The following is a 25,841-nucleotide window of genomic DNA, read 5'->3' as shown; positions in this document are numbered from 1 at the left end:
AGACATCCCAGAATCTGACTGTACTACAGCAGTTTTGTGAGAAGAATGGGCCAAGATTAGTCCTGATCGTTGTGCCAGACTGATCTGCAGCTACAGGAAACGCCTGGTTGAATTTATTGCTGCCGGGGTGCCACAAAATATTAAATGTGATGTTTCATTTACTTATTTTCCCCTCTTCTGTCATCGTTGCATACTATCCCCATTAAAATATGAAAACCTATAAATGTTTGAGTGGTTTTAGTTAAAGCAGACAATGTATTTTCATATTGTGTGATTTTGACAAAGATCAGATCACATTTGATGGTGATTTTATGCAAAAATGTGAGAAATTCCAAAAGGTTCAGATACTTTTTCATACCACTGTAGGTGACTTCTTGTTCATTTAAGGGCATTTATAGGTCACCTGAAGTTCATTTTGGGACATTCTTAGACCATTTTCTGTTCAGTAACTCCAAATCAACAATTGGAGACCTATAAATACACCAAGATCAACGGGAAGTGACCAAAAATCAACAGGAAATGACCTGAAATTGGTGTATTTCAGGTCATTCATTCATTCACCCCCTCCCAGTCAACCTGTTGATTCTGAGTCACTTTCTATTTATTTTGGGACTTCCTGTTCAGTAACCCAAAATCAACAGAAAGTGACCCAGAAATGCCGCAAAATCAACAGGAAGTGACCGAACATCTACAGGAAATGACGAACCTGAAATGCCCTAAAAATCATCTAATTGGCTGCCATTGATGGCCATAGACGTCCAATTCGTTTCAAGTTATAACGGATTGGACGTGTACTAGTGATAAACTCATTTCAATTCACAACAGAAAGATGAAAAGAGCTAGTTTCTGTGTTTTAGTTGTATTGTAGAATATAAATCATGTCCTGACCCATTTAATGATAACTGTGGTACTGCCATATTGTAAGCCTTATACTGTAAATTATATCTACCCAGAGGTTCCACCCCTAATAAGGACATTACAAAAAATATATATATCTAAATACAGGTGGTCCCCGGGTTACGATGAACAATGTAACCCGAATTTCTGCAGAAATCGAAATTAACCCTTTAAGCACCCCTAAATAGCCGCTAAATCTCAAAATAACGATCCAAAACCATGTATTTTTACATCATTCTTTCCTCGCGAAGACGGTTGCGCTAAGTCCTAGCTCGACAGCAAGCTAAGCTTTAATCTTTCTCCTCCATCTCTCTCACTGTACTTCACGACTTCTTCATGGGCGCAAATATATTATTCTTTGTGTGTACATGCACTCTCACATGTGTGCGGTAGTACTACCTGATCTATGCTTCCTACGCCAAAATAAAAGCAAGCATATCAAAACAAAAGTCAACATTACAATCAAATGCACATTCAGCCAAACGCAGAAGTCATATTAATAAAATAAAGTAAAAAATTTGATATTTTGAGGTACAACAAGGTACTGTTTACGCGAGATTAAAAAAAAAAAGACAACTGGAGACAAAATGGCGGATGAGACTCCAGCGTCGTTAAGTTGAAATCACTTAATACAGGTACATCGTAACTTGGGGACCACCTGTGTGTGTGTATATATATATATATATATATATATATATATATATATATATATATATATATATATATATTTTTTTTTTTTTTTTTTTTTTTTTTTTAAGGCCCGTGGGCCGTAGTTTGGACACCCCCGTTTTAAATATTTTTCTCATAGCCAAATGTTTTGCGTTAGGCCTGCTCAACTAAACATTATGTATGTGTAATTCAGCATAGCGGCATGCTAATAATATCAGCAATGCGAGCTAGTAAAAATTATTTTAGCCATTGGAGAACTTGTGCTAATATTTTCTGGTGCAACTCAATTCACATGAGCAATTTAAAAGAAAATATTGGTAAGTGGCTCTCACATAAAATTTGCATAAATAATCTCTTCGATTGCATGCGTAACACCATGCATACTGTTTATTTTAAGTGTAAAACCTCATACATTTGAAAATGATTACCATTTCTGCAATCTAATTCACATCTGAAATGTGATATTTCCAAATATTTTCTCTGAAAACAGATACAAATACTGCGTTTTATGGGTACAGTGAAAGATTTAACCCCAAAAACATATTCACCTTTGTCAAAAATGTCCATTTTAACAATGCTTCCTTTAAAATTGGCCTGATATCCAACAACACACCCATTTTGCACGTCATATTGCTGCAAAAGGTGTTTTCAACTCTTTGGTAAATAATAGTCACTACCCCCAAAATAATGTGTAGAGGGATACAGGATTTAAGAAACTCCTACTCTAACTATCAGAATATTCATCACTGCATCTAGAACACAGAAGAACTAACTTTAAATCTTATGACGCAGCTACAATCGATTGTCTGAAATCAGTTGTGTTTCATGCCAATTTGTTAACAGTGCAGAAGGAAAGACAGCTGTACTAGTACATACAAGCCTTGTCATGGGGGAAAGGTCATATTAAAAGCACATTTTTCAAATACAAATTGGTTTTCAAATATATACAGTACATAAAAACAAATGTACTTCACGATGGAGCGGTGTGATGTTAAAAGGTTATCTTTGTGGATGATACATTTGGCCTACAGAGCATTTGCAACCTTCTAGTTCACCCGCATAAAGCAGTAGTTAGTGGAATTTTTTTTCCTTTTCTGATATTTTAGTATGTGACCAACAAAACTTTGGGTTCAACTATCTATCCAGTGAAATGCTACCCAGATGACATTGAGATGCTTTTATGATTCCATTTGAGCATCTTCACAGTTGGCAAAGATGACCACACTCACTACAGCAGCTATTCCCACACCAGTGGAGAAGGAGGCATTTCAGACGGCTGAGCCACTGTGGAACTGTGAGAGCAAGCGAGAAGTGGGTGAAGTTAATATTAGCAACGCACGGGTGTTTTGCTTGAAGACATGCTGCATCTTTGCTATGGTCGTGGGCCAGCGAGGTTGCTTCGATTCCACAAATATCACAAGGGACTATTTAGACTGAGTTTTAGCCACGCATTGCCAAGGTATCAGATCTTGCCTCGTTAACGGCAAATACTCAAATTCAAACTTAGCATACATTATTAGGGATGTCCCGATTCGATCAGGTGATGGGAAATCAGGCCAATCGCGCATTTTTCAGAGCATAGACTTCATCATGTATTGACGGGACATGGGGTGCGGGGCCGATAAAAAGGAGGTCTGCATTGTTGGCGAGACAGTCAAAGCTGACCGAGTGGAATCACAGACAAAGTTTTTTTTTTGTTGAAAATTCTTGTGAATAAATGCTTAAATCCCTGAATTTTTGGTTAAAAACAAAAAAAAAAAAACGTGCAGTGAGCATTTACTTTACGTAAATATGTCGAAGTACAATGCTAGTCTGTTAGTGAATGTAGCTAGCGGCCGCCTGATGTAAATAGAGCTTTTCCGGTGAAAATTCTTGTGAATAAATGCTTAAATCCCTGAATGCTTTAAAGATATGGATGTAAAACAGCCTCAATTTTTGGTTAAAAAAAAAAAACCAAAAAAAACGTGCAGTTAGCATTTATTTTACGTAAATATGTCGAAGTACAATGCTAGTCTGTTAGTGAATGTAGCTAGCGGCAGCCTGATGTAAACAGCTTTTTTGGTGAAAATTCTTGTAAATAAATGTCTAAATCCCCCAAATTCTTTATAGATATGGATGTAAAACTGTCTCCATTCTTGGTTAAAAGCCAAAAAAAATGTGCAGTTAGCATTTATTCATTCATTTTCCATGCCGCTTTTATTTTATGCAAATACGTGGAAGTACAGTGCTAGTCTGTTAGTGAATGTTGCTAGCGGCCGCCTGATGTAAATAGAGCTTTTCCGGTGAAAATTCTTGAATTCTTAATAGATATGGACGTAAAACAGTCTCGCTTTTTGGTTAAAAGCAAAAAAAAAAAAAAAAGTGCAGTTAGCGTTTATTTTACTTAAATATGTCGAAGTACAATGTTAGTCTGTTAGTGAATGTAGTTGGTGGCTGCCTGATGTAAACAGAGCTTTTCCGGAGAAAATTCTTGTGAATATATAAATGCTTAAATCCCCGAATACTTTAAAGATATGGACGTAAAACAGTCTCCATTCTTGGTTAAAAGCAAAAAAAAAAAACATTCAGTTAGCATTCATTTTAAGTAAATATGTCAAAGTACAATGTGAGTCTGTACAGCATACAGTATGGACGTAAAAGTCTCGATTCTTGGTTAAAAGCAAAAACAACAACAACAAAAAACATGCAGTTAGCAATCATTTTACTGCAACTTTTTATTTTTTAAAATTTTATTTTACATTTTTTTAATTGCAACTATGATGCCAATGCAGTAGTGGCTAATTTATCCCCTTGATATTTTTTTCACACCGTTTCAAAATGCATGTATGGAACGAAAAATATAATAATTACCTTGAATCCTCAAACAAAACACTCCTGAGACAATCCTTCCTGTTTGTATGCGGTAGAGCTTTCGTACTTTTTCAACAGAAACCCGGCCCTGCGTGCGTATGTATGTTAATAGCTTGATGTGGGCGGACCCCTACTTGTATGGGAGGCGCAGTGCATGACCAATCTGAACCGTCAGTACAATATGAAGTCTAGATCTCGACCACTCCTTGATGTCTGCGACTTCTGCATTGTGACCCTTGTTATTTTACCGTGTTTCACCCATAAAATCCCCCCAAAAAAGTCCAGCTGTGGCCATTCAGAACTGTGTCTTCACACTCGGTGATACATGCTACATGGAATTTTTGGATCAAAAAGAGGCAAGTACACGATAATATCTCGTTAAAATCATGGCGTCTTTGATAATGCCCAGTTGGGGTTTTGCTGTTTAATTTTTTTTTTTAAATACCCTTCAGTTCAAAATTTTTCCTTCCCCAGAAAAATGAGATTTTAAGCTTTCCAATGATGTATCACACATGCATATAGGACAATATTGAAATTTGGCCAAAGTGGGGGTCTCAGAGCGGAACTTCACTCTGACTCGGGTGCAAAAATATGCAATCGGGACATCCCTATACAGTATATTTGAAATGATAAAACTAGAAGTGTGTATTGTTGGAAGCAATCGTTCTAGTGATGATGAATTAAAAAGAAGCCCACCTGATAAAGCTCTTGAATGCGGCTGACTGAGGGTTAATGCAGAGTGGTACTCGACTCCCCTTTTGCTGTTCCAAAATGAACTGATGGATGATCTCTGTGAGAACGAACCAGATACAAAGAGATTAAGAAACTGTGCAGCTCCTGGTGAAGCCGCCTGTTATGACACCAAAGTGTAGCAGAGATAGTATCTGACAAAGCAGTGTTGTTTTTGGCAGCCCTTTTAATTTTCGTATTTGTCTTTTGAACAAAAATACAAATTAGTCATATTTTAGACATTTCAAAATGTGCTCGTCCTCGTCTAGATTTAGTCGACGAATACTCAAAATGTTTTTGTCTGCAACATTAAAACATTTTAGGCCAAAAATAAAGTTTTCCAACAATTTCAAAGGAATATTGTAGTGCGAATCGATTAACTCGAGTACTTCGCTAAAAAAAAAAAAAAAAAAAAAAAAAAAAAGGTTACATTTTATAGCACTTAAGATAGCATACTTTTGTTAACTTTAGTTATTGAGTTAGCCAATTGTTCCTAGATCCGCATTTATTTTTTTTGTACCATCTGAGGCTAAACTCAGGTATAGTAATTCAGTTTTAAATGCATTTATTGCTCTTGTGAAAGTGCTATTATGCATACTTCGAAGAAATACTCCGGTATTTTATTTTGTATTCGCATTCAATGCTCTTTTAAAGGTGCAATCTTGGCAAGTCAAAATAAAGCAAAGCAAGCATAAAAAATGTTTGTCTCCAAAAATAAATGTATTCTGCAACACAAAAAATGTTTGCAATCCGATCACACAATTATTTGAACTAATGAATCAATTGATTCGTTAAATAATCGATAGCTGCTGCCCTAGAATATTGATATACGAGCACATATTGTAGCGTCTACAAGGACAACAACTTTTTGATGATAATAAACACTCAGCAGGAAAACAGTACTCTACATTATTTTCAATCAAGTATACCCAACAGGACCCCATGAACTTTATTTTACAAAGTTGTCTAAGAGGTTAAGACGATACCTGCCACACTGAAATTAATGCTAACGCGAACCTGAACGCTATTCTAACATTACAAGTTACTTTTAGTGTGTGATGATAATTCAGCACAGCCTTTAAAGGCTGAAGCAACATTGCATATTCTCTCTTGCCAAGATAAGAAAAATCTTACAATGTGTTTCAAAACAAGCATGCCCGGAGTACAGCCTAGCTTGAATAGCAGTGAGCCTAATGAGGGAGAGGCTCACTTCTACAATGCAGGCTGACGTACCACACGTGCAATAAGGAAATGTTACACATTGTGAACATATAAAAGAAACTACGTTGCTTTTTCGTTTCGTCAGGTGAAAACTGGAATTCATCTCGTAATGTTTTAGTTTCCCAAGACACGTTTTTAGCTTAACATCATGAAAAAAAAAATGTTCGTCGACGCAATATTTTCGTTATCGTCGTGGTTGACAAAAACAACAATGCTACAAAGCAGTGGACATTCCCCATCACCACCTCTTAGCAGCTTACCTTTGACTTGTCTCACAGAGCTTAGATTCTTCTCAAAGCCATCATCAAACTTGGGGTTGGTGACAGGCTCAAAGTCACTTGTGTAAACGCGGCCAGACGATGTCGTGTAGCAGCATTTGCACATGCACGTGTGGTAACGCAGACGGCCCTCGTCCAAGTAAGGATGTGCCAAGGCATCCTTTGCCGAAATCCGCTTCGACTGGGGACCAAAGGAAAAAGTTGCTTCATATAATGTATGATAATAACAATCTTAGGCCAGAACTGTTACTCAGGTCTTAGGTGACAGTTTTATTTTATGGTTTTTGTTGATCTTCTGCTTGTAAGAAACATTAAGACCATCAGGTCTAAGGATATAATGCCGTTAAATGTATTTTAGTCTATATATTATTTATTTAGCAAATGTTATACAAATTTTCTGGGAGAAAGGAGCTTTGTGATTTCTCATTAAAAATCTAAATTTACATTTCCATTCTGCCCGAAGCGTCACGATGACCACTTAGGCTAGTTTCAGACTGCAGGTCTAAATGCACAAATCAGTAATGTCCCCTTCAGATCACGCATTCTGAAATCGGGCCGACTGCGCCATTTTTCAGAAAATTAGAATCGCGTGGAACTCAAAATATGATCACCCTAGAACAGGGATAGTGAACCTTTTTGAAAGAGAGAGCTAAAACACCTAACATATTTGAAAATATGATTTCACGACAGCCATACAGTCTGTGTGTGTCTATATACTGCATGTATACACACACACACACACACACACACATGTACATATTCTATTGCCAGCTTGTCCGTGTCGGCTATGTGATCACAGTTTTTTTTTTCACGTTTTTTCATGAGTGCATTTGAACGCATCATGCGGGAGCAAGAGTGAGGGCACACTTTTATGGGTTTTAGCAGTCGCCAAGTTGTGATTAAAATAAATCTTTAGAAAACAACAACAAAAACCTGATATCATTACTTAGTATGTTACAATCGTTGCGCACTCACCACTTGGAAATCCGTGACGGGACGACCATCAATGGACACTGAACTGATGCATATTATTAGGGCTGTCCCAAACGATTCATTTTCTCCCGATTAGTCAGCCGACTATTTTTACGATTAGTCGACTAATCTAACAATTAAAAAAAAAAAAAATTGTTTTTGTTTTTGTTTACTAATTTAGCAATGAAATTTTTGTTGACGCTTATCAATTCACAAAAAACATATTGGAACACTTCAATTATTTATTAAAGTACAAATAAACACGTAAATAACAATAATAAATCACAAATAAACAATGAGTTCAAATGCTGATAGAATTAACTAGTGTAGCATCCCGATTGAAAAGGTGGTCTCTTAAACTGATGGTTTACAACTTTTATTCAATCCTTGATGTAATCACACCGTAAGAGCTATGGTGCACACAAATAAAACAACACAATTAGAAATTAACAAAAATTTTTCACCTTTTTCCTTTTAAACCTTATTTATATATCAATGAATTGCCTTTACCTTAATTTATTAGCTTATCATTGACAATCTCGCCCTTGAGTGCAATCACTGTATATACTGTATATATTTATGACTATTTAACCTTATGTAATTTTCTATACCATAAAATAAACCATAACATGAAACAAACCTTTCAGTTAGCATTAAGGACAATACTAATAGCACTTATGGGCCCATTGTCAATGAAACATTATTATTCAGTAAGGCGACAGCACCCTCTGGTGTACAAAAAATGAAAAAAAAAAAAAAAAATTTACAAACTGGGTGACGGCATTTGAGGTGTTTATTCACGGCCGACGTGCAGCCAAGCTTGGCATTGAAGAGACAGGACAGAAGAGTGTACCCTCCGTTGTTTCTTTGAAATAAGTCAATGTTTTGGACACTCTGGTGCGCTTTTTTTTGGCTTTGTTCCGCTTTCCCCGCTTGCATACAGAGCATCCGACATTCTGAACTTTCCACGCATATATTTTTTTTAACCCTTCATTAACCGTCGACGGGATGTTGTGCTCGTCGACGGATTTACGTCATCGATGACGTCGACTTTGTCGACTAGTCGGGACAGCTCTACATATTATTGCCATGTATTTTTGAAGGTCTAAGAAAAATGTGTGAATGGACCAGCTGGCCGGTTCAACATTTAAAATTAAGGGTTGGCGGACAGCCAGGTGCACTCATCAAAAGAGCCAGATGTGGCTCACGAGACATAGGTTCCCGACTTCTGCCCTAGAATGATGTAGAGCCAGCCAGAATGTTTTGATGCTTCTCCGCATGCGGGTCATTTTGCTCCGCGTGTGTCGGACTGCGAATGGGTTCGCATGTATATTATTTGAATGGGCTCAATGGAAAAAAGCAGTGCGAACTGGCATGCCAAAAAACGGATTTCACAAAAAATCGGAATTGTGCATGAAGACCCGAGAGATTCCATTATAACAACAGTGTCCTACAGACCTGGGCATGCTGCTAAAGCACATGGATCCGTTCGCGTCTCTACATCAATAAATACACTGAATTTAGTTGCTATTTTCACTTCTGGGAGATGATTGGATGAAACATTATCCATCAAAATCAAATGGTTTCGCTCGCCCTTTTTGCTATTTTTGGCTCTTTGAAAACAGCTGACACAAAACGCAATTTCAAAAACGCAAACTTAAGTGCTTATTTCCCATTAAAAACAATGTAACATTAAAAATACCCAATAAAATCATGTAATATCCCCGACCAAAATATTGCACTTTGTTCTGGTATTTGAGTAGAGTAAAAAATCGGCAATTTGGGCCAGCAGAAAAAATGCGGCTATGAAGGGTTTAAGTTCCTGTGTGTATCCGTGCACACTCGGAGAACACTCCCTCAGCTAGTGATACAGCCATAAGCTTTGTTTTTTGGGGGGGGAAACCTTTTCAGGTACATGCTGACATGTTGTCAAGAGAACACTTGGTGTCACTATTGAAGAGCAATTGAGGCTAACCGTGGATAGTTTGACATATTTGTACAAAATAGTTATCTAAATTTTATTATATTTAATGGGTGGTGAGATCCAAGCCTCGATGCTAGCACCAACATATGGCTATTATGTCTAGTTGATTTCATCGAGTGGTCAGAGCAATTTATTGCCGACGAAGGCTCAGTCTGATAGTAGCTACCATTACAGAAGAATAGTTGTAAAAGCCCATTTTATGGACTTTTACCCAATTTACCCTAAATGACGACATTGCCGACAAAGGGGAATCCGGTAGAGATTAAACCGTTAAACAGTTTCATATTTTCATAACTTTTCTACGTCACAAAGATTGACCTCCCACTTCAAGGTCCTGCATTCTCTCCCTCAAACAATTATCACACGCCCACCCCAACAAAGTTATAATCATGGCCAGCGGAAACCTACCATTAAACAAACAAACAAAAAAAACCCAGATGAAAATATAGGTAAATTGTTTGACTTTCTGTCATAAAAGCATTTTTTTCAGTTGGTTATATGATAATAGGTTGCCAAGTTGCTGTGGCGACGCTAAGCTAGCATGCAATTGGATAGCTTGCTAAGCCAGTCTTTTGCCTCATGAATTCGCAGCATACAAACTTTTGTGTCCTTAAAACAGGTGACAATATTTCACTTGGTTTCATACAAACAACTGAAATAATTCAAACACGAAACCAGAAAAACAAGGTTGGTGAGTCGTCTATTTTAATACACAACTGTATCAACAAACTATTTTGTAGTTCTAACTGCATCTAGTGAAGAAGTCTAAAGAGTTTATGTTAGGAATATTACAATAAATTATACCAAGAGGTGAACCAGGGCACAGATGGGACTAGGGGTGTGACAAAACCTTGAAATGATGATATATCGTGATACTTTGTATTCCAAAAGGTTATCGATATGCTACTGCCAAGAATCGAGATATTGTTTTAAAAAGGTGTCAATATTTAAAAAAAAAAAAAAAAAAAAACAAGTTGCTACCAAAACGTTCCACCATAATAGTGCCTCAGTTACCTCTAAGGCTGCTATTGACGGTGCTCGACGCCCAATCCATTTAGACTGGTAATTAGGGTTGCCACCTTTCAGAAATAAGAAATACGGGACGCCCCCTTGCACGCAAAGCTGTACAGGCAGAGAAAAAAAGTAACTTCCCCAAAACTCCTAAAATGCATAGAAATGTATCTATTCATATGTATTCCATATTAGTTCAATACAGAACGCAACATTTAATTTCCTATTTCGGATTGTTCGTTATTTCAAGGGACAGGTGGCAACACCACTGGTAATGTTAGTTCATTCAAAACCAGAGCATTCACAGTCATTCAATCCAATTTTTGGGGCATTTACAGGTCACTTGCTGTTCATTTTAGGGCAGGGGTTTTCAACCCAGTCCTCAAGGCACACTGTGGGTCCTGGTTTTTGTTCCAGCCGATCCAGCAGAGACAGTTGAACCAATGAGGCTTCTGCTAAAACAAGCCACACCTGACTGCAATCAACTGATTGCACTTGTAAAACACCAGATTGGGGAAAAAGTGTTGTCATCTTGTTTGGTAAGAATGAAATCCTGCACCCACAGTGTGCCTTAGTGGAATAGGTTGGGGACCCCTGTTTTAGGGCATTTACAGGTCATTTCCTGTTGAGTTTGAGTCACTGCATATTCATTTGGGTGATTCCCAGGTCCCTTCCTGTTCTGTAACTCAAAATAAACAGGAAGTGACCCATAAAATACCCCAAAATCAACAGGAAGTAACAGAAAATCAACAGGTAAATGATGATGGTAAATGGCCCAAAATTAACTCATTGCCTGGCATTGGCTGCCACTGACGGCCATAGACGTTCAATCCGTTTGAAGTGGGAGGGATGGCAGCGAATTTGCTGCCACCCTCCCAGTTCAAATGGATTGGACTTCTACAAGTGATAAACTCATTCCAATTCACAGCAGAAGCTTGTTTTTCTGTTTATTAGTTGTTTGTAGAATATCCTAGAATGATTTCCTGACCAATTATCCGATAACCGCTGTATAGCCATACCGTGAGATCATCGTTATCGTGAGCTTTGTATCACAAATCGTATCGTATCGTGAGGTACCAAGAGGTTTCCACTCCTAGATTGGACATAAGAACTCACCGGATCAAACACTAGCATCCTGCAGAGGAGGTGAACAGCTTCATGTGTTGCTTGACTGGACAGAGTGTAAAGAACAGGAAGGGATGGCTGTAAACCAAGAAAATAATCATTATATTAATAACTTTGCATGTCTTACAGTTGTATTATACAACAACAACAACACACAAAATCATAGCTACAGGCACTAGGCATTTTGAATGCTGGACTATGAATCGTGGCATTCAAAGCAATGTTCCTGTCCTTTATTCTTTGAGGATTATTGGGCAAGCAATCAGTCTGAAAATATTGATGGACAAGCGGCTTGTAAAATGAATGAATTTGTAGATATTTCTATTGAAATGGATCAATTATCTCCATTTAACATACATCTGTTTTTTTTTTTTTTTTAAAGAAAATGGTTGGCCTGGAGATACAGAATTATTAAAAAGTGTTGGGCAGTCGAAGGTTTGACACAGTTTACACGTAAGTCATCACTTAATTAGACCTTTTGTACACCGAAAACAACAAAAAAGAATTCAATGATTTAGGGAGATCAGAGAAGTTAAACGGGCTTTGTCTGTGTCTTAGATGGAGAAATGAGAACGACAGCGACAGTTTGAACAGGTATAGTAACTTTAAAGAGCATATGACACCAGAAAAAAAAGTCTTAAATGGCATTATTATGTGAATTAGAATCATATTTTGAGACGATTCGACTATATACAACAATTTAGCAAAGCGCAGATGACGAGAAATTAGTCTTATAATCTGCCCGTTAGCCACGCCTACCATTATAGGGCTTTAGCGTCCCCAACAGGTGGATGACGTCAGCGGTAGACTGGGCTCATCGGTTTTACTATTCAGCCCATTGAGGGGGAATTGTTCAGAACGAGGAAAACGCGACGAAGAGAGCCGCAAAATGTCATTGTTTCAGTCTCTCTACTCCAATATTTTTACAGGATATTCTTTTTATGCAAGTATTTTTCCCCAATAGCTATATAAATGGCTTGAGAAGGACCAGTCAGCCCGTCGAGGGGGAACTATTCACAATGAGGAAAACGCGACGAAGAGAGCGGCAAAATGTCATTGTTTCTGTCTCTTTACTTCCATATTTTTATAGGATATTCTTTTTATCCAAGTATTTTTCCCCAATAGCTACATAAATGGCTTGAGAAGGACCAGTCAGCCCGTCGAGGGGGAACTATTCACAATGAGGAAAACGCGACGAAGAGAGCGGCAAAATGTCATTGTTTCTGTCTCTTTACTTCCATATTTTTACAGGATATTCTTTTTATCCAAGTATTTTCCCCAATTGCTAAATAAATGGCATGGTCAAGACAAATAACAATCTTGTGCTAAATGGAATATGAAATAATAAAAATCCATTTATTCAAGACGACATGGCAAAATTACTACATAATGGTCAAAACTGTCGACTTCACCTTTACTGTCGCACCTCCCGAACGATATTTTATGACACCTAAATCGGACATATGTCATTTCCCCGGCTTCGGAGAATGTAAACAAACCAGAAGGAGTGACAGCTAGCCGACATGCTAACCCGAACCGAGTGATGTTTCAAAGTCTTCAAAGCGGAAAATCACACAAAGCTATCCTGGATTATTTGACATGACGACCCGGTTGTCGAATGTCTTAGCGGATCGGCAAACCGCCCGGCGGAGAGCAATTTACAGTTCGTTCCCCGGAGGAGGGTGGCTGGAGCTAACGCAGCTAACGTGCTGCTGCTAATGCATTAGGAGAGCTTTTTACATGCCTATCAATGATCAAACGTAAGTAGTCCTTCATTTAAAGGAAGTTTGTAGTGTTTACTTTGTAATCGCTGTATTCGTATTTGACATAATACAAAACAAGATGTTTACTCACTTCCTTGTAAGTCCAATGGTCCCACAGTAAATATCCACGGTGAATGGGAACCTTTTGAAACTCCAAAAAGGCGCATAGTGACACTGTTTGTGTTTATTAATAAAAGTCACGGTTTGTGTTTATTAAGAATAAAAATACATTTTATTTCGAAGAAAATTTCAAAACGCTCAAGGACACTGTACAAGAGATAAGATTAAAACAGAAAATTAAGAGGCCAAGACAAAACAGAGCTGAGGATTCAAGGCGGGTAAGCAAGATGTGTTTTGTGTTTTGAATATGGATTTGAAGAGTGAGAGAGAAGTTATTTTGCGAAAGTCAGGGGGAAGGGAGTTCCAGAGCCGAAAAAACACGCTCCTGAACTGAAGGTGGCAAGCGGGTACGGGCCACTGAAAGGTGGAGGGTAAAAGAAAAGCAAAGTGGACGGGGGGAGTGTTATTACAAAGGAGGTTACATACATAGGATGGGGACATGATGTGAGCGCTTTGAAGGGGATGAAGAGGATCTTGTAATTCTTTGTTTTAGTGGAAGCCAGTGGGAAATGACGGAGGATGGCGGTTATGTAGTGTGTGGTGCGGGTTTGCGTGATGAGGCGTGCTGCTGAGTTTTGGAGGTGCTGCAGTTTCTGGAGGGATTTATTTTGGGAGACAGAAGAGCAGGGAATTACAATAGTAAATCCGGGAGGTGACTAGACTGGAAACAAGAATGGTAGTGGTGTAGGTGGTGAGAGAAGAGCGCAGCTGAGAAATACCGTAATTTCCCGAATATAATGCGCACTTTTTTTCCCCAAAATCAACTTATAAAATCATAGTGCGCATTATAAACGGGTACAAGGATGAAGACAAAAATATAATTTATATATAAGACAGATTTTTTTTTTATTGACACGGCCATGTTGTGTTGAAGAAACGTATGCGGCGATTCGTCGCCGACCGTTACGGTACGTGACGTCACCATTTTGTTTGGGTCGTGGCAAGCTAGGGAAGGAGTCGGAGGCGGAGTATCAAACAACGGAGCTAATCCGCGTTGCTTTATTGACATTTAGGCTGCAACAAAATACAGTAGCAATGTCGGTCTCACATGCTACCCGCGGAATATAACTATCTTTCCGGCTGTTCCCTCAACAAAATATAATATATATATATATATATATATATATATATATAGTATATATAATATTGTATAGTTCCCCCGGGAACTATACAACGTGCCAACATAAGTTCTGCTGGTGAATTCTGCTATAACTCGCAACATGGTAATACTTCACTCTGATTGGTCGAATGATTTCGTCTGTGTTAAATTCTGCTTTTTTCACTTTTCAGAAAGCACAAAATTTAGCTTCTTGAACTCATTTGAGTCAACGTTTATTGCAGCTCCGCAACTTGGACCGTAACAAACGTAACACAACACAGACTTTCTGTGTCCGTCAACTATATCTGTCCCTCGGGAAACTCAAATCCAAATAACAATAGTTCCTATTGTTACATTCTAGTCAACAGCGATGCGCTCTTCTGATTTCCGACCTAAATCACCACTTATATTTTACCGTATCAATCCATGGAAGAAACATTTTTTCATCATGATGAAACGAGCAAGTTATACAGCAGCCTTTAAAAGAAAAGTCACATCTGTTTTGTTTTCTCCTGGATTCTGTTAAGTTGAAGAAGTTGTCAGATCATATTATTACCGTACATATTGTCAGTTTACCGTAATGTTTTAAACTACCAATGTGCTATGCTTGTGCTGTTTCACAAGTCAGTAAAATGACATTTCTGTATCTGTACACGAGCTCTGTTTTCTTGTATTCTTCTATTTATTGGTGCTAAAATTAGGGTGCGCGTTATACACGGGTACAATAATTTTGCCTAGATTTTACAAGTAAATTTGGGGTGCGCGTTATACATGGGTGCACCTTATAATCGGGAAATTACGGTATTACGTAGATGGAAGTGGGCTGATCTGGTGATGTTGTTAATATGGGAGCTAAAGGAGAGTGTGCTGTTGAGGATGACTACCACACTCTTAACTTGAGTAGGAAAGATGGATACGTAGTTGATGGTAATAGAGAAGTTATTGTCATTAGTGAACATGGCGGGGGGATATATAAGAAGGACTTCTGATTTTTGGGCTATTGAATACTAGGAAGTTTGAAGAGAGCCCTGAGTTAATGTCTTGTAAGCAGAGGGCCAGAGAGAGGAGGGAATTGAGAAGTTTAGTTTTGAGGAAATGTAAAGCTAGGTGTCATTCGCGTAGCAGAGGAAGTGGATGTTGCATTTACAGAAGATGGAACCCAGGAGGAGAATGTAGATGATCAAGAGCAGCGGCCCCAGGACAGAGCCCTGGGGCGCACCAGCAGAGACAAAGAGCGATTTGATTGGTGACTATCCGGATTTAAAAAATATTACGTAGTGAAACAGAGAGGAGGTGAACCAAGTATGGGGTGTATGGATGATACCAAAGGAGGAAAGTTGGTCAAGAAGGATAGTGTGATAAATAGTGTTAATGGAAGCTGTAAGACCAATGAGAACAAGAATAGAGAGTAAACCAGGAACAGAAGCTGCGAGGGGGATGTTAGTAATTTGAAGTAATGCTGTTTCAGTTCTATGAAGGGGGCGGAAATCTGATTGAAACTGCTCGTAGATGTTATTTGATGATAAGGTGGTTATGGAGTTTAGACGTGACAGATTATTCAAGAATTTTGGAGGTGAGAGGTAAATTGGAGATGGGGTGGAGGTTATTGAAAGTGGTTGGATCCAAGTCCGGTTTCTTAAGAATGGGTGTGGTGTGATGGTAGCAGTTTTAAGAGATGAGGGGACTTAAACAAATATGAGTGAGGAATGGACGATATTAGTGATTAGGGGGTAAAGGCAGGATTTGGCGAGAGCAGTTGGAAGAGGATCAAGATGACAGGTAGTAGGTTGAGACTGAATTATGATGTCACAAATGGCTGGGATAGAAGGGAGAGTAAAACTAAAGAGGGGGCTGATACGAGGAACATAGAGGGGAAAGAGTCTAACCCAGAAACTCCAGCTCCTCGGTTAGTCAGGAGTTGGCGAACGTTGGTAAATTTGGAGAAGAATTTCAGGATTGTGTCACAGAAATTGGCGTAAAGCATGAGACGGGGAGAGAATCGGGGGCTTCGTGATGTTGATGAGAAGTGAAAATTTTACAGTCGTGCTTATTGGCTGCAATGAGACTGGAATATTATGCTGACATGGCTGCGTTGATTTCATCTTTGTAGAGTGTGAGATGATTACTATACAGTACATTCCTTTGTGTATTGATAGTCCAGTTTTATTGTCAAGACATTCAAGCTGATGGTTTCGAGACTTAAGTAGGTAAAGGGGTGAACCAGGGCACAGAGCGGGTGGAGGAAATAGAACGGGTTTTTATAGGAGCGTGGTGGGTCAAGAGTAAGTGGAGTTGGGTATTGTAATGGGACACAAGGTCCCACGGGTGAACTACTTAAGGCTGTAAGAGGGAGGTTATCAATGTCAAGAGCTTTTCACTTGACATTGATAACCTGCTTATCTTGGGTATTAATCTAGGAAGGATGATTCTTGACAAGGAAATATGGAGAGTAAAAGCAACAACTGACTGGTCAGAGTATGTTAGTGGGTGGGGCTTAATATCGGAAGTAGTGGCACCAAAGCAGCTAAACAGTTTCAGAATATGTCCCTTGTGAGTGGGGAATTGGATGTATATATTAACCCTCGGGTGCATAGTGGTCACGACAGTGGACAGCTATCGAAACGTACCATTCTCTTTCATGCATTGGTTTAACTGCATAGCAACCTCCAGAGTGCTCTCTGCTGCAATACTCTATTGAGGTCAATTCAGTGGTCAGTTGGTATAACTGCAAGTAAAGATCCTCTGAATCCAACATAGCCGACAAGCTGCCACCCATGTCAACTACAACTGGCATATCCTGCAATACTTCCATGCCCGAAGAGCTACAGTGGCTAAAAAAATATACATATATAGGAATATGAAATATTTGTGTATAGTATATAGAAATTTATAATAACCATGTGTCCAATAAAGTGGACATCATGCATCCCCCAGTATATTTTTGAACACATTACATAATTGTGTCACTGTTTTAATGACAGTTTTAGTTATAAGTTAGTATGTACTTGTCATACTTATAAGCAGTTAACCCTTGAGAGTCGAAGGACGCGCCGGCGCGTCCTCAGCGCACGTCGTCTTTGAAGCGCCCTCACGTTTTAATTACGTCACCCACATGCCATTGGTTTGTCTTGTTTTAAAGTGCGGAAGTTGCGGTTTACTCTCATTATTATTTGAAGTCAATCGACCAACTAAAACGTGAGATATTGTCATTTAAGTTTTATAGTTTTATTGTCCTCTCAAAAAAACATTAAAACGCTGCATGGATCATTTGTTTATGTCTATATTTCCATCATTTCTTGTCCTTTTTCAAAACGGAAGCTCCATGAAAACAACACAAATCAAACGAACCCTTTCGAAGTCACAAAATGCGTTTTTTTTTTTAATAAATATAACTGCCGTGCGAGGTTCCACCAAACGAGAGGGAGGAGTGTTCTGAAGCAGCGAGGTGGCGAGCGACGGCCGTTTGGATCGAGCAGCGACTTTGTGTGACTTTGAGAATGAACGAAAAACTAAATTTAGCGCAAGCAATTGTGCTTTTTGATCAACTTGAGGAAGAGGATGGTCCAAATTCGTCATCATCGTCTTCTTCGGAAGAGTCCTCGAGTGAAGATAGTGACGGATTTGAACACGTGGGTGACGCCATCGACGAGCAGAGGTAAGCCAACTCACTTTTTTTTTTTTTATGCTAAAAAAGTTTCTTTTGAAAGTTTCTTTTGATATTGCAAGACAAAGTTAATTTTGATGCAATATAAGTGTGTGTTTGTGTATATAATAATAAAATGTGCATATCAGATCAAAGTCGTACGTGCACTGTCTGTGTGTATCCCAGGCAGGAATTTATCATTTGTGGTGTTCTTCTTTCTATATGAAGATTAGGGATGTAGCGCATATTCAGCTATGGTATTCTTTCTATTGTCATACATATAGATTTCCATTATTATTTATTGCTGTATATATTTTTATTTTATACTTTATTATTTTCATAAATACTGACTTTTTTCATGTACATTTATAGTGACAATGAAAGTAAAGTGAAATGAAAATGGAAGGGTGGAAAGAGGACCGACACCCCATGGAAGTGTGGGCTGTGTGATGTAGCCCTGTGTTCCAGGACGAAACTGCTTTTCGGAGTGGCATGCCTGAAAAAAATTTAACTTGTTTATTGTAAATATTTTTGAAAATACTTTTTTTTTTCCCAATGTTATATATATATTTTTTTTCCCCACAATCAATCTTCTCAATTTGTGTATATAAATGTGTGTTCAAGAAGCTTAATTGTGTGTACGTAGTTTTCATCAGGTGATGGGCCGCAATACCTAAACTCATAAAGAGATGGCCTCTAAACACTTTTTGTGTTAGATGGTATATATTTTTTCACTGTTCTTCACTGTTTGGTCTGCTGTATATAACCTGTTTTGACTAGAGCATGTATAAAGGCAAAAAACGCCTATGGCTATACCTGTTGTTTATGTTGAATTGTCAAATATAAGACTATTTATTCTATTTTTTTTTGGTTGAATGTTCATCCTAACATGTTGAATAAATATTACAAAGTTTCAAAACGGTTCGTTACGCATGTTTGGTTGTCAATTGGACATCAATATTAAAAATTTTGACAAAACGATTCTGGAATTTTTGGTCTTTTTGGGCCCAAAATGATGATTTATAATTGGTCAGTGAAGGAAACAACAGTTTGGACATAAAGTTCAAGGTGTCACGAAAAAAGGGACCAAACCAGGCCATCGTAAACAATTCTTTCTTTGAAATATAAAGGCAACTTCAAAGGCATGCAAAAATCAGACAAAATAGGCCCAGACCTTAAAGGGTTAATTTAAAATATACATTTTTGTGCAGATTAGCTGCAGTTTGCCTTATTATATGCATATTATTTTAGCTGTAGTTTGCGTTACTATATACATTTTATCTTATTTTGTAGACTTCAAAAGCAGCAAAGAATGAGGCAGTTTACAGAAATTCCATCCAGCTTGAGTGATAATGACTGTTGTAACAAGAGTGACGATGAGTGGCTGAAACCAGGTAGGGAAGATTGATTGAGTGAGCTAAAATCATTGGGTTGCTGCCACGTTTCAGTGAGACAGAGGATATGAAGTTTGTGATCAGAAATTAGGTCATGGATAAGGCTGTCCCTATTTGATAGCAAGCAAATTTTAAGCAAGCCAAGTTAATACTGGTGTTAATGTGCTTATAAGGTAGGGCACGGGGGATTAATTTTGTATAATATACACTGCTGGTCAAAAGTATTGGCAGCCCTGTAATTCTGTCGGATAATGCTCAATTTCTCCCAGAAAATGATTGCAATTACAAATGCTTTGGTAGTAATCTTCATTTATTTTGCTTGCAATGAAAAAACACAAAAGAGAAAACAATAGCTGGGATAGGCTCCAGCACCTCCACGACCCTCGTGAAGAAAAGCGACATGGAAAATGAATGAAAGAATGAAAATTTAAATCATTATCATTTTACACAAAACTCCAAAAATGGGCCAGACAAAAGTATTGGCACCCTCAGCCTAATACTTGGTAGCACAACCTTTAGACAAAATAACTGCGAACAACCGCTTCCGGTATCCATCAATGAGTTTCTTACAATGCTCTGCTGGAATCTTAGACCATTCTTCTTTGGCCAACTGCTCCGGGTCTCTTGAGATTTTAAGGGTGCCTTCTCCAAACTGCCATTTTCAGATCTCTCCACATGTGTTTATGGGATTCAGGTCTGGACTCACTTGCCACGTTTACATGGAGCCAAATATTCCAATTACAATCGGAATATTTGTTCAAACCGAATAAATGTGTTCCATATAAACACCTCATTCGGAATGAACAGGCCCAAACCGAATGGAATTTCATTCCGATTCACAGGGGTGGAATATTCCTTTTCCCAAACCGATTAGAAGTAAAATTATATCATGTAAACAGGGAAGCGGAATGGTGTCTGGTTGCGTTCTTTCTGCACATGCTCTGTACGGACGTGGTGACGTCACTTTGTGACGTAAGTAATGTCACTTGCAGCATGGCTTCCAAGCACAGCGCACCTAATTGGAGTCCGGCGGAAAGATTGTATTTAATTCAAACTTTAAAAGAATTGAATATAATTGCTCGCTTAGACGGGCGTAAAAAGAGGAACAGTGAACTATTTAAAAAAGTTCACGAGAGGTTACACGAAGCCGGAATAGACCGGAGCGTTGACCAGATTAGAAACCGGTGGAAAACCGGATCCTACAAGGCAAAAGAGCAAAACAGCAGAAGCGGATACGACCCCACAAACACAACAAGTGGGTTAAAGTTAAAACAGCAGCACTCCGACGATCGATCTCCATGTTTTGCAACGTGACGCTTTGTTTTGATTAATCTGCGCATGTCAGACGGCAGTTGTCAAACGTCCTTTCGGAATAAAGGCAGTCACATGTAAACGCTGGATCGGAATAGATGAAGTGACATGTAAACAGCTGATCTGAAATTTCCATTCGGAATGATTTGAATCGGTATGAATAAAAGTCAGCATGTAAACGTGGCTACTGCTGGCCACTTTAGAAGTCTCCAGTACTTTCTGAAGTGTGTTTTGGGTCATTGTCCTGCTGGAAGACCAATGACCTCTGAGGGAGATGATACAAAATTTGTTGGTAGTCTTCAGGCTTCATAATGCCATGCACACGGTCAAGCAGTCCAGTGCCAGAGGTAGCAAAGCAACCCCAAAACATCAGGGAACCTCCGCCATGTTTGATTGGGACTGTGTTCTTTTCTTTGAAGGCCTCGTTTTTTTCCTATAAACTCTTATGTTGATGCCTTTTCCCCAAAAGCTCTACTTTTGTTTCATCTGAGCAGAGGACATTCTTCCAAATTGTTTTTGTCTTTCTCAGGTAAGTTTTGGCAAACTCCAGCCTGGCTTTTTTATGTCTCCGGGTCAAAAGTCGGGTCTTCCCAGGTATCCTACCATAGAGTCCCTTTCCATTCAGACGCTGACAGATAGTACGGGTTGACACTGTTGTACCCTCGGACTCCAGGACAGCTTGAACTTGTTAGTCGAGGTTCTTTATCCACCATCTGCACACTTTTATTCAAATCTCACATCAGTTTTTCTTTTCCGTGCACATCTAGGGAGAATAGCCACAGTGCCATGGGCTTTACACATATTGATGACACTGCGCACGGTAGACACAGGAACATTGAGGTCTTTGGAGATGGACTGGTAGCCTTGAGATTGCCCATGCTTCCTCACAATTTTGCTTCTCAAGTCCTCAGATAGTTCTTTGGTCTTCTTCCTTTTCTCCATGCTCAATGTGGTACACACAAGGACACAGGACTTTAAATGGCTGCAAGTGTGATTTAGTTACTGCCACCAACTGTTATGTGCCTGAGGTAAGTAACAGGCACTGTTAATTACACAAATTAGAGAAGCATCACATGATTTTTCAAAGGTTGCCAATACTTTTGTCCGGCCAATTTGTTTTGTGTAAAAATGAAAATGATTTTTTTTTTTCATTCTCTTTTGTGTTTTTTCATTGCAAGCAAAATAAATGAAGATATTATTACCAACGCATTTGTAATTGCGGTCATTTTCTGGGAGAAATTGACCATTATCTGACAGAACTGCAGGGGTGCCAATACTATTGGCCAGCAGTGTAGGTTATTTATATTTACTGTTTTATGAGTGAAATGGGGACCGTTGGTTCTTCCACTAACAATACTTTGATTTGGAAGGCCAGCAATGTGGGGATGCAATGGCAACAAGGTCCTGGAGGGGGGACCAGGAGACAGCGGTATATTGTGAGGTTGCAGCGGAAGAGAGAGAGGAAGGAGGACAGCGAGAATGGGTGGGACGGAGGGACGCACAGTTGGCCAAAAGCCACGAGTGATCAGGATGATTCTTTTGATTTAACTTAATGTTTTCTCCATTATCAGAGGTCTGCGAAATGCGAAATTTGCATAATTACTTGAGCAACCGTATTGCCGTATGGTGTTGTTGCTCTCTTTAAGCAGTTTCTGCACTCAAAACTGAGTTTTAACAACTAAGACACGTACATCCTCATGGTGCTCCTCTATCTAATCTTAGGAAGGTCTGAGTTGGCATCCTCTGCATCATCCTCCACAAAAAAGTGCTTGCCATATGCCTCAAAGAGCTGATTGAACATTTACGGAAATCTCCACATCCTGCACTACATCACCCCAAGAGATACTGTTTACAGCCGGTTTGTTCCGGGGCTTTGTTGAAGACAACGCTCCCAAAATCGTACTCTTTATAGCACAGTCGTTACTTGCAAGACTGAGATATTAAGTAAAGCTTGCACATGTTTTTCTCCAAAACAGTCTATACAGAAACAAAGAAGCAGTGGGTGGCAGAGCTAGCTAAAACAAAAAAAAAACAAAAAAAAAAAAACATTGACAGTGCATTTGACACGATTAAAAAAAAAAAAAAAATCAAATAGCATTATTACAACAATTACAATTATATTTTGAGACGGTTTGCCTATATCTAACAATTTAGCAAAGCGCAGATGAAGAGAAATGAGTCTTTAAATCTGCAGTTTAGCTCCTCCTGTAATTATAGCGCTCTGGCACCTCGATCTTGGTGATGACGTCAGAGAAAGAGCGATTTCAGCAGATTTTGCATTAAACCCAATGGAGGAGGAAGTGTTTTCCAGTGATTCTGTTTTAAGTGTGGATTTTTCTGAGGCTGATGACTAGAGCAGACTGCAAATTGTTTTTATCTCTCTACTTCAATATTTTTACACGATCCAAGTATTTATTTATTGCTAAATAAATTGAATGGTCATGACAAATATTTGTACTAAATGGAATATGAAATCTTAAAAATGCATTTGTTCAGTACAACAGGGCTAAATTACTGCCTAAAGGTCAAAACTGCCAACCTCTTAAACCTCCCGAAAGGTATTTTATGCTACCAGAGTTAGTCCAGCTCTTGTCATTTCCCTGCGGGCATAAACAAAAGAGGATGGTAAGGGTTAGGCTACATGCTAACCCGAACCGAGCGGCTCTTCCAAGTCTCTTCCTTGCCTTTCAAACACGAAAAATCACACAAAACTACCCCGACTCATGTCATACATGGTGGCGGGAGTGATTGCCTTCACCGATCGGCCAGCCCCCCGATGGCAAGCAAGTTTCGGCTCATCGCTCCCCTGCTGCGGCTCCGGCAGGCAGTCAGTGCTCCTTGCCGGGGACACAGCAGGGGAATGAATGCCGTAAACTGTGCATTCTCGGTGAAAAAACTGTCCAACGTCAGAGCGCGTGTCTGCCCGAGCTCAAGCCGAGTGTAGCGCTTGCTAGGCGGGCATTGAAGAGGGCTGAGGAGGGTGGAAGTCTCGACACAGGCGAGAACCGGAGACGAGAGCGCATGGCTGCCCGAGCATCGACCGGCGATGCGCTATACAAGTACTGTTCATTTACCAAAAATATGACAAGACAGGATTCAACAACTCTAACAATCACGAATGCTTGTGAAAGGAATCATACCATACACTATACTATTCCCTATAGACAACAGTAGCACCCCAAATCTCTATTTCCCACACTGATCTGCGCCAATCTCATGATTGACCTCTAGTCCCCCCTGCTGATGGAGTTCCATCATTACGAGGGAGGACTTCAACCCTTGAACTCTGCATGTAAGACAGAAAAACAAATTTCTTACCAGAGCAGCCTAATTAATTACCTGTTTATTAGGTCCTCTGAGAATGTGAGCACGAGCTCCTTCACATGCTGTCCTCATCGCCTCCATAGAAGGAGTCCCCAACAAGTCTGTGATCAAATCCAGCTATTGAAAGGCAAAAGAAAACAAGCCCAAATATAAGTAGAAGATAACTACCTCAAAAGCTGGAAGAGTTTTCGATTACTCTCATCTTGTAATCACTAGTAAAGCACATTTGATTCACAGATAAATTTTCTTTGATATGACCTAACAACTCCTCAATGCATAAAAATCCTACCAGTGTACACCGTTGTTTTTGTCAAGTATTATGATAAGGAAAATATTTTGTCGACAAACAATTTTTTCATGATGACCACGAGCTGAAAACATTTCTTAGGAGACTAAAACATAACGAGACAAATAACAAATGCAACATAGTTCCGTCATACATTCAAATGCGTGACAATTTCATATTATACTACGTTGAAAAACATCAGCCTGCATCATAGCAGTGTGTGGTTGTGCGATGTGCTGCATCCCCTCCATTGGTGCTAGGTTGTGCTTCAAGCAAGGTTGCGCTCCATCTTGCTTGTTTTGAAACAAATAGTAAGATTTTGCTCTTATCTTGGCAGAAGAGTATATAAATTGTTGGTTTAGCTTTTAAAGGTCTGTGCCGAGTGATCATCACACACTGAAAGTAAGTCGTAGCATTAGCATAGCATTCGCGTTACCTTTATTATTTAGCGTGGTGACTTTCCTTAAACTCTTGGACAGTTTTGTTATGACGTTAACGAAAATATTTAATCGATGAACAATTTTTTCATAACAATGATGAGTTTAAAACGTAGCTTGGGAGACTGAACATAACGAGACGAATGGCAGTTTTCGTCTGATGAGACGACGAGGAGACGAAAATGCAACATCGTTTCTGTTATATGTTCACAATGTGTGACATTTTCATATTGTACATGAAGTATGTCAGTTTGCATTGTAGCAGTGTTTGGGTCGTGTCACTCATGTAAGATGATCTGCGCCTCTCCCTCCTCATCTCATTGGAGTTTTTAGGATACATCTAAAGCTAGGCTGCACTCCATTTTACTTGTTTGGTAACACGATGAGATTTGTTTTCTTATCTTTGCAGGCGAGAATATGCAATGCTGCTTTAGCTTTTAAAGATCTGTGCTGAGCAATCATTAGATGCTAAATGTAACTCCTAGCATTAGCGTAGCATTCACGTTCGCATTAGAAAATCCCAGACTTCCCAGTGTTAAACGCTTGGATGTTTTTTTTTTTTGTTTGTTTTTTTTTAACATACAGTTTGTGGCTTCCAAGTGGATTTAATTGAAAATGATGAACTGGTTTTCCTCATTAGTGTGTATTGCCATCACCAAGTTGGCGTTGCCCTTGTAGATGCTACAATATGTACTCGTATATGTTCATTTGAAATTGTTGGAAACATT

At 39.0% G+C, this 25,841-nt stretch overlaps 1 protein-coding gene and 1 long non-coding RNA gene across 2 annotated transcripts in view; one reads left to right on the top strand and one right to left on the bottom strand.

The window, feature by feature from the left end:
• Positions 1-1,632: 1,632 nt before the first annotated feature.
• nlk2 (nemo-like kinase, type 2) overlaps positions 1,633-25,841 on the bottom strand; it is a 53,750-nt gene continuing 29,541 nt past the window's right edge. Inside the window, exons 7-11 of the mRNA XM_057838253.1 lie at positions 24,406-24,507; positions 11,728-11,814; positions 6,627-6,825; positions 5,113-5,206; positions 1,633-2,858 (exon numbers count right to left, since the gene is read on the bottom strand). Coding sequence (XP_057694236.1) covers positions 2,804-2,858; positions 5,113-5,206; positions 6,627-6,825; positions 11,728-11,814; positions 24,406-24,507 — 537 coding nt within the window. The 3' untranslated portion in view covers positions 1,633-2,803. The remainder of the gene's footprint in view (positions 2,859-5,112; positions 5,207-6,626; positions 6,826-11,727; positions 11,815-24,405; positions 24,508-25,841) is intronic.
• LOC130917153 (uncharacterized) lies at positions 11,991-13,205 on the top strand. Its single transcript, XR_009063423.1, has 3 exons — positions 11,991-12,189; positions 12,295-12,330; positions 12,862-13,205. It is a non-coding gene; the product is annotated as an uncharacterized LOC130917153 (long non-coding RNA).

This window comes from Corythoichthys intestinalis, chromosome 6 (genome assembly GCF_030265065.1).
Source record: "Corythoichthys intestinalis isolate RoL2023-P3 chromosome 6, ASM3026506v1, whole genome shotgun sequence".
Taxonomy (NCBI): domain Eukaryota; kingdom Metazoa; phylum Chordata; class Actinopteri; order Syngnathiformes; family Syngnathidae; genus Corythoichthys; species Corythoichthys intestinalis.
The sequence above is the reverse complement of the archived record's forward strand: the minus strand, read 5'-3'. Positions and strand labels throughout refer to the sequence as shown.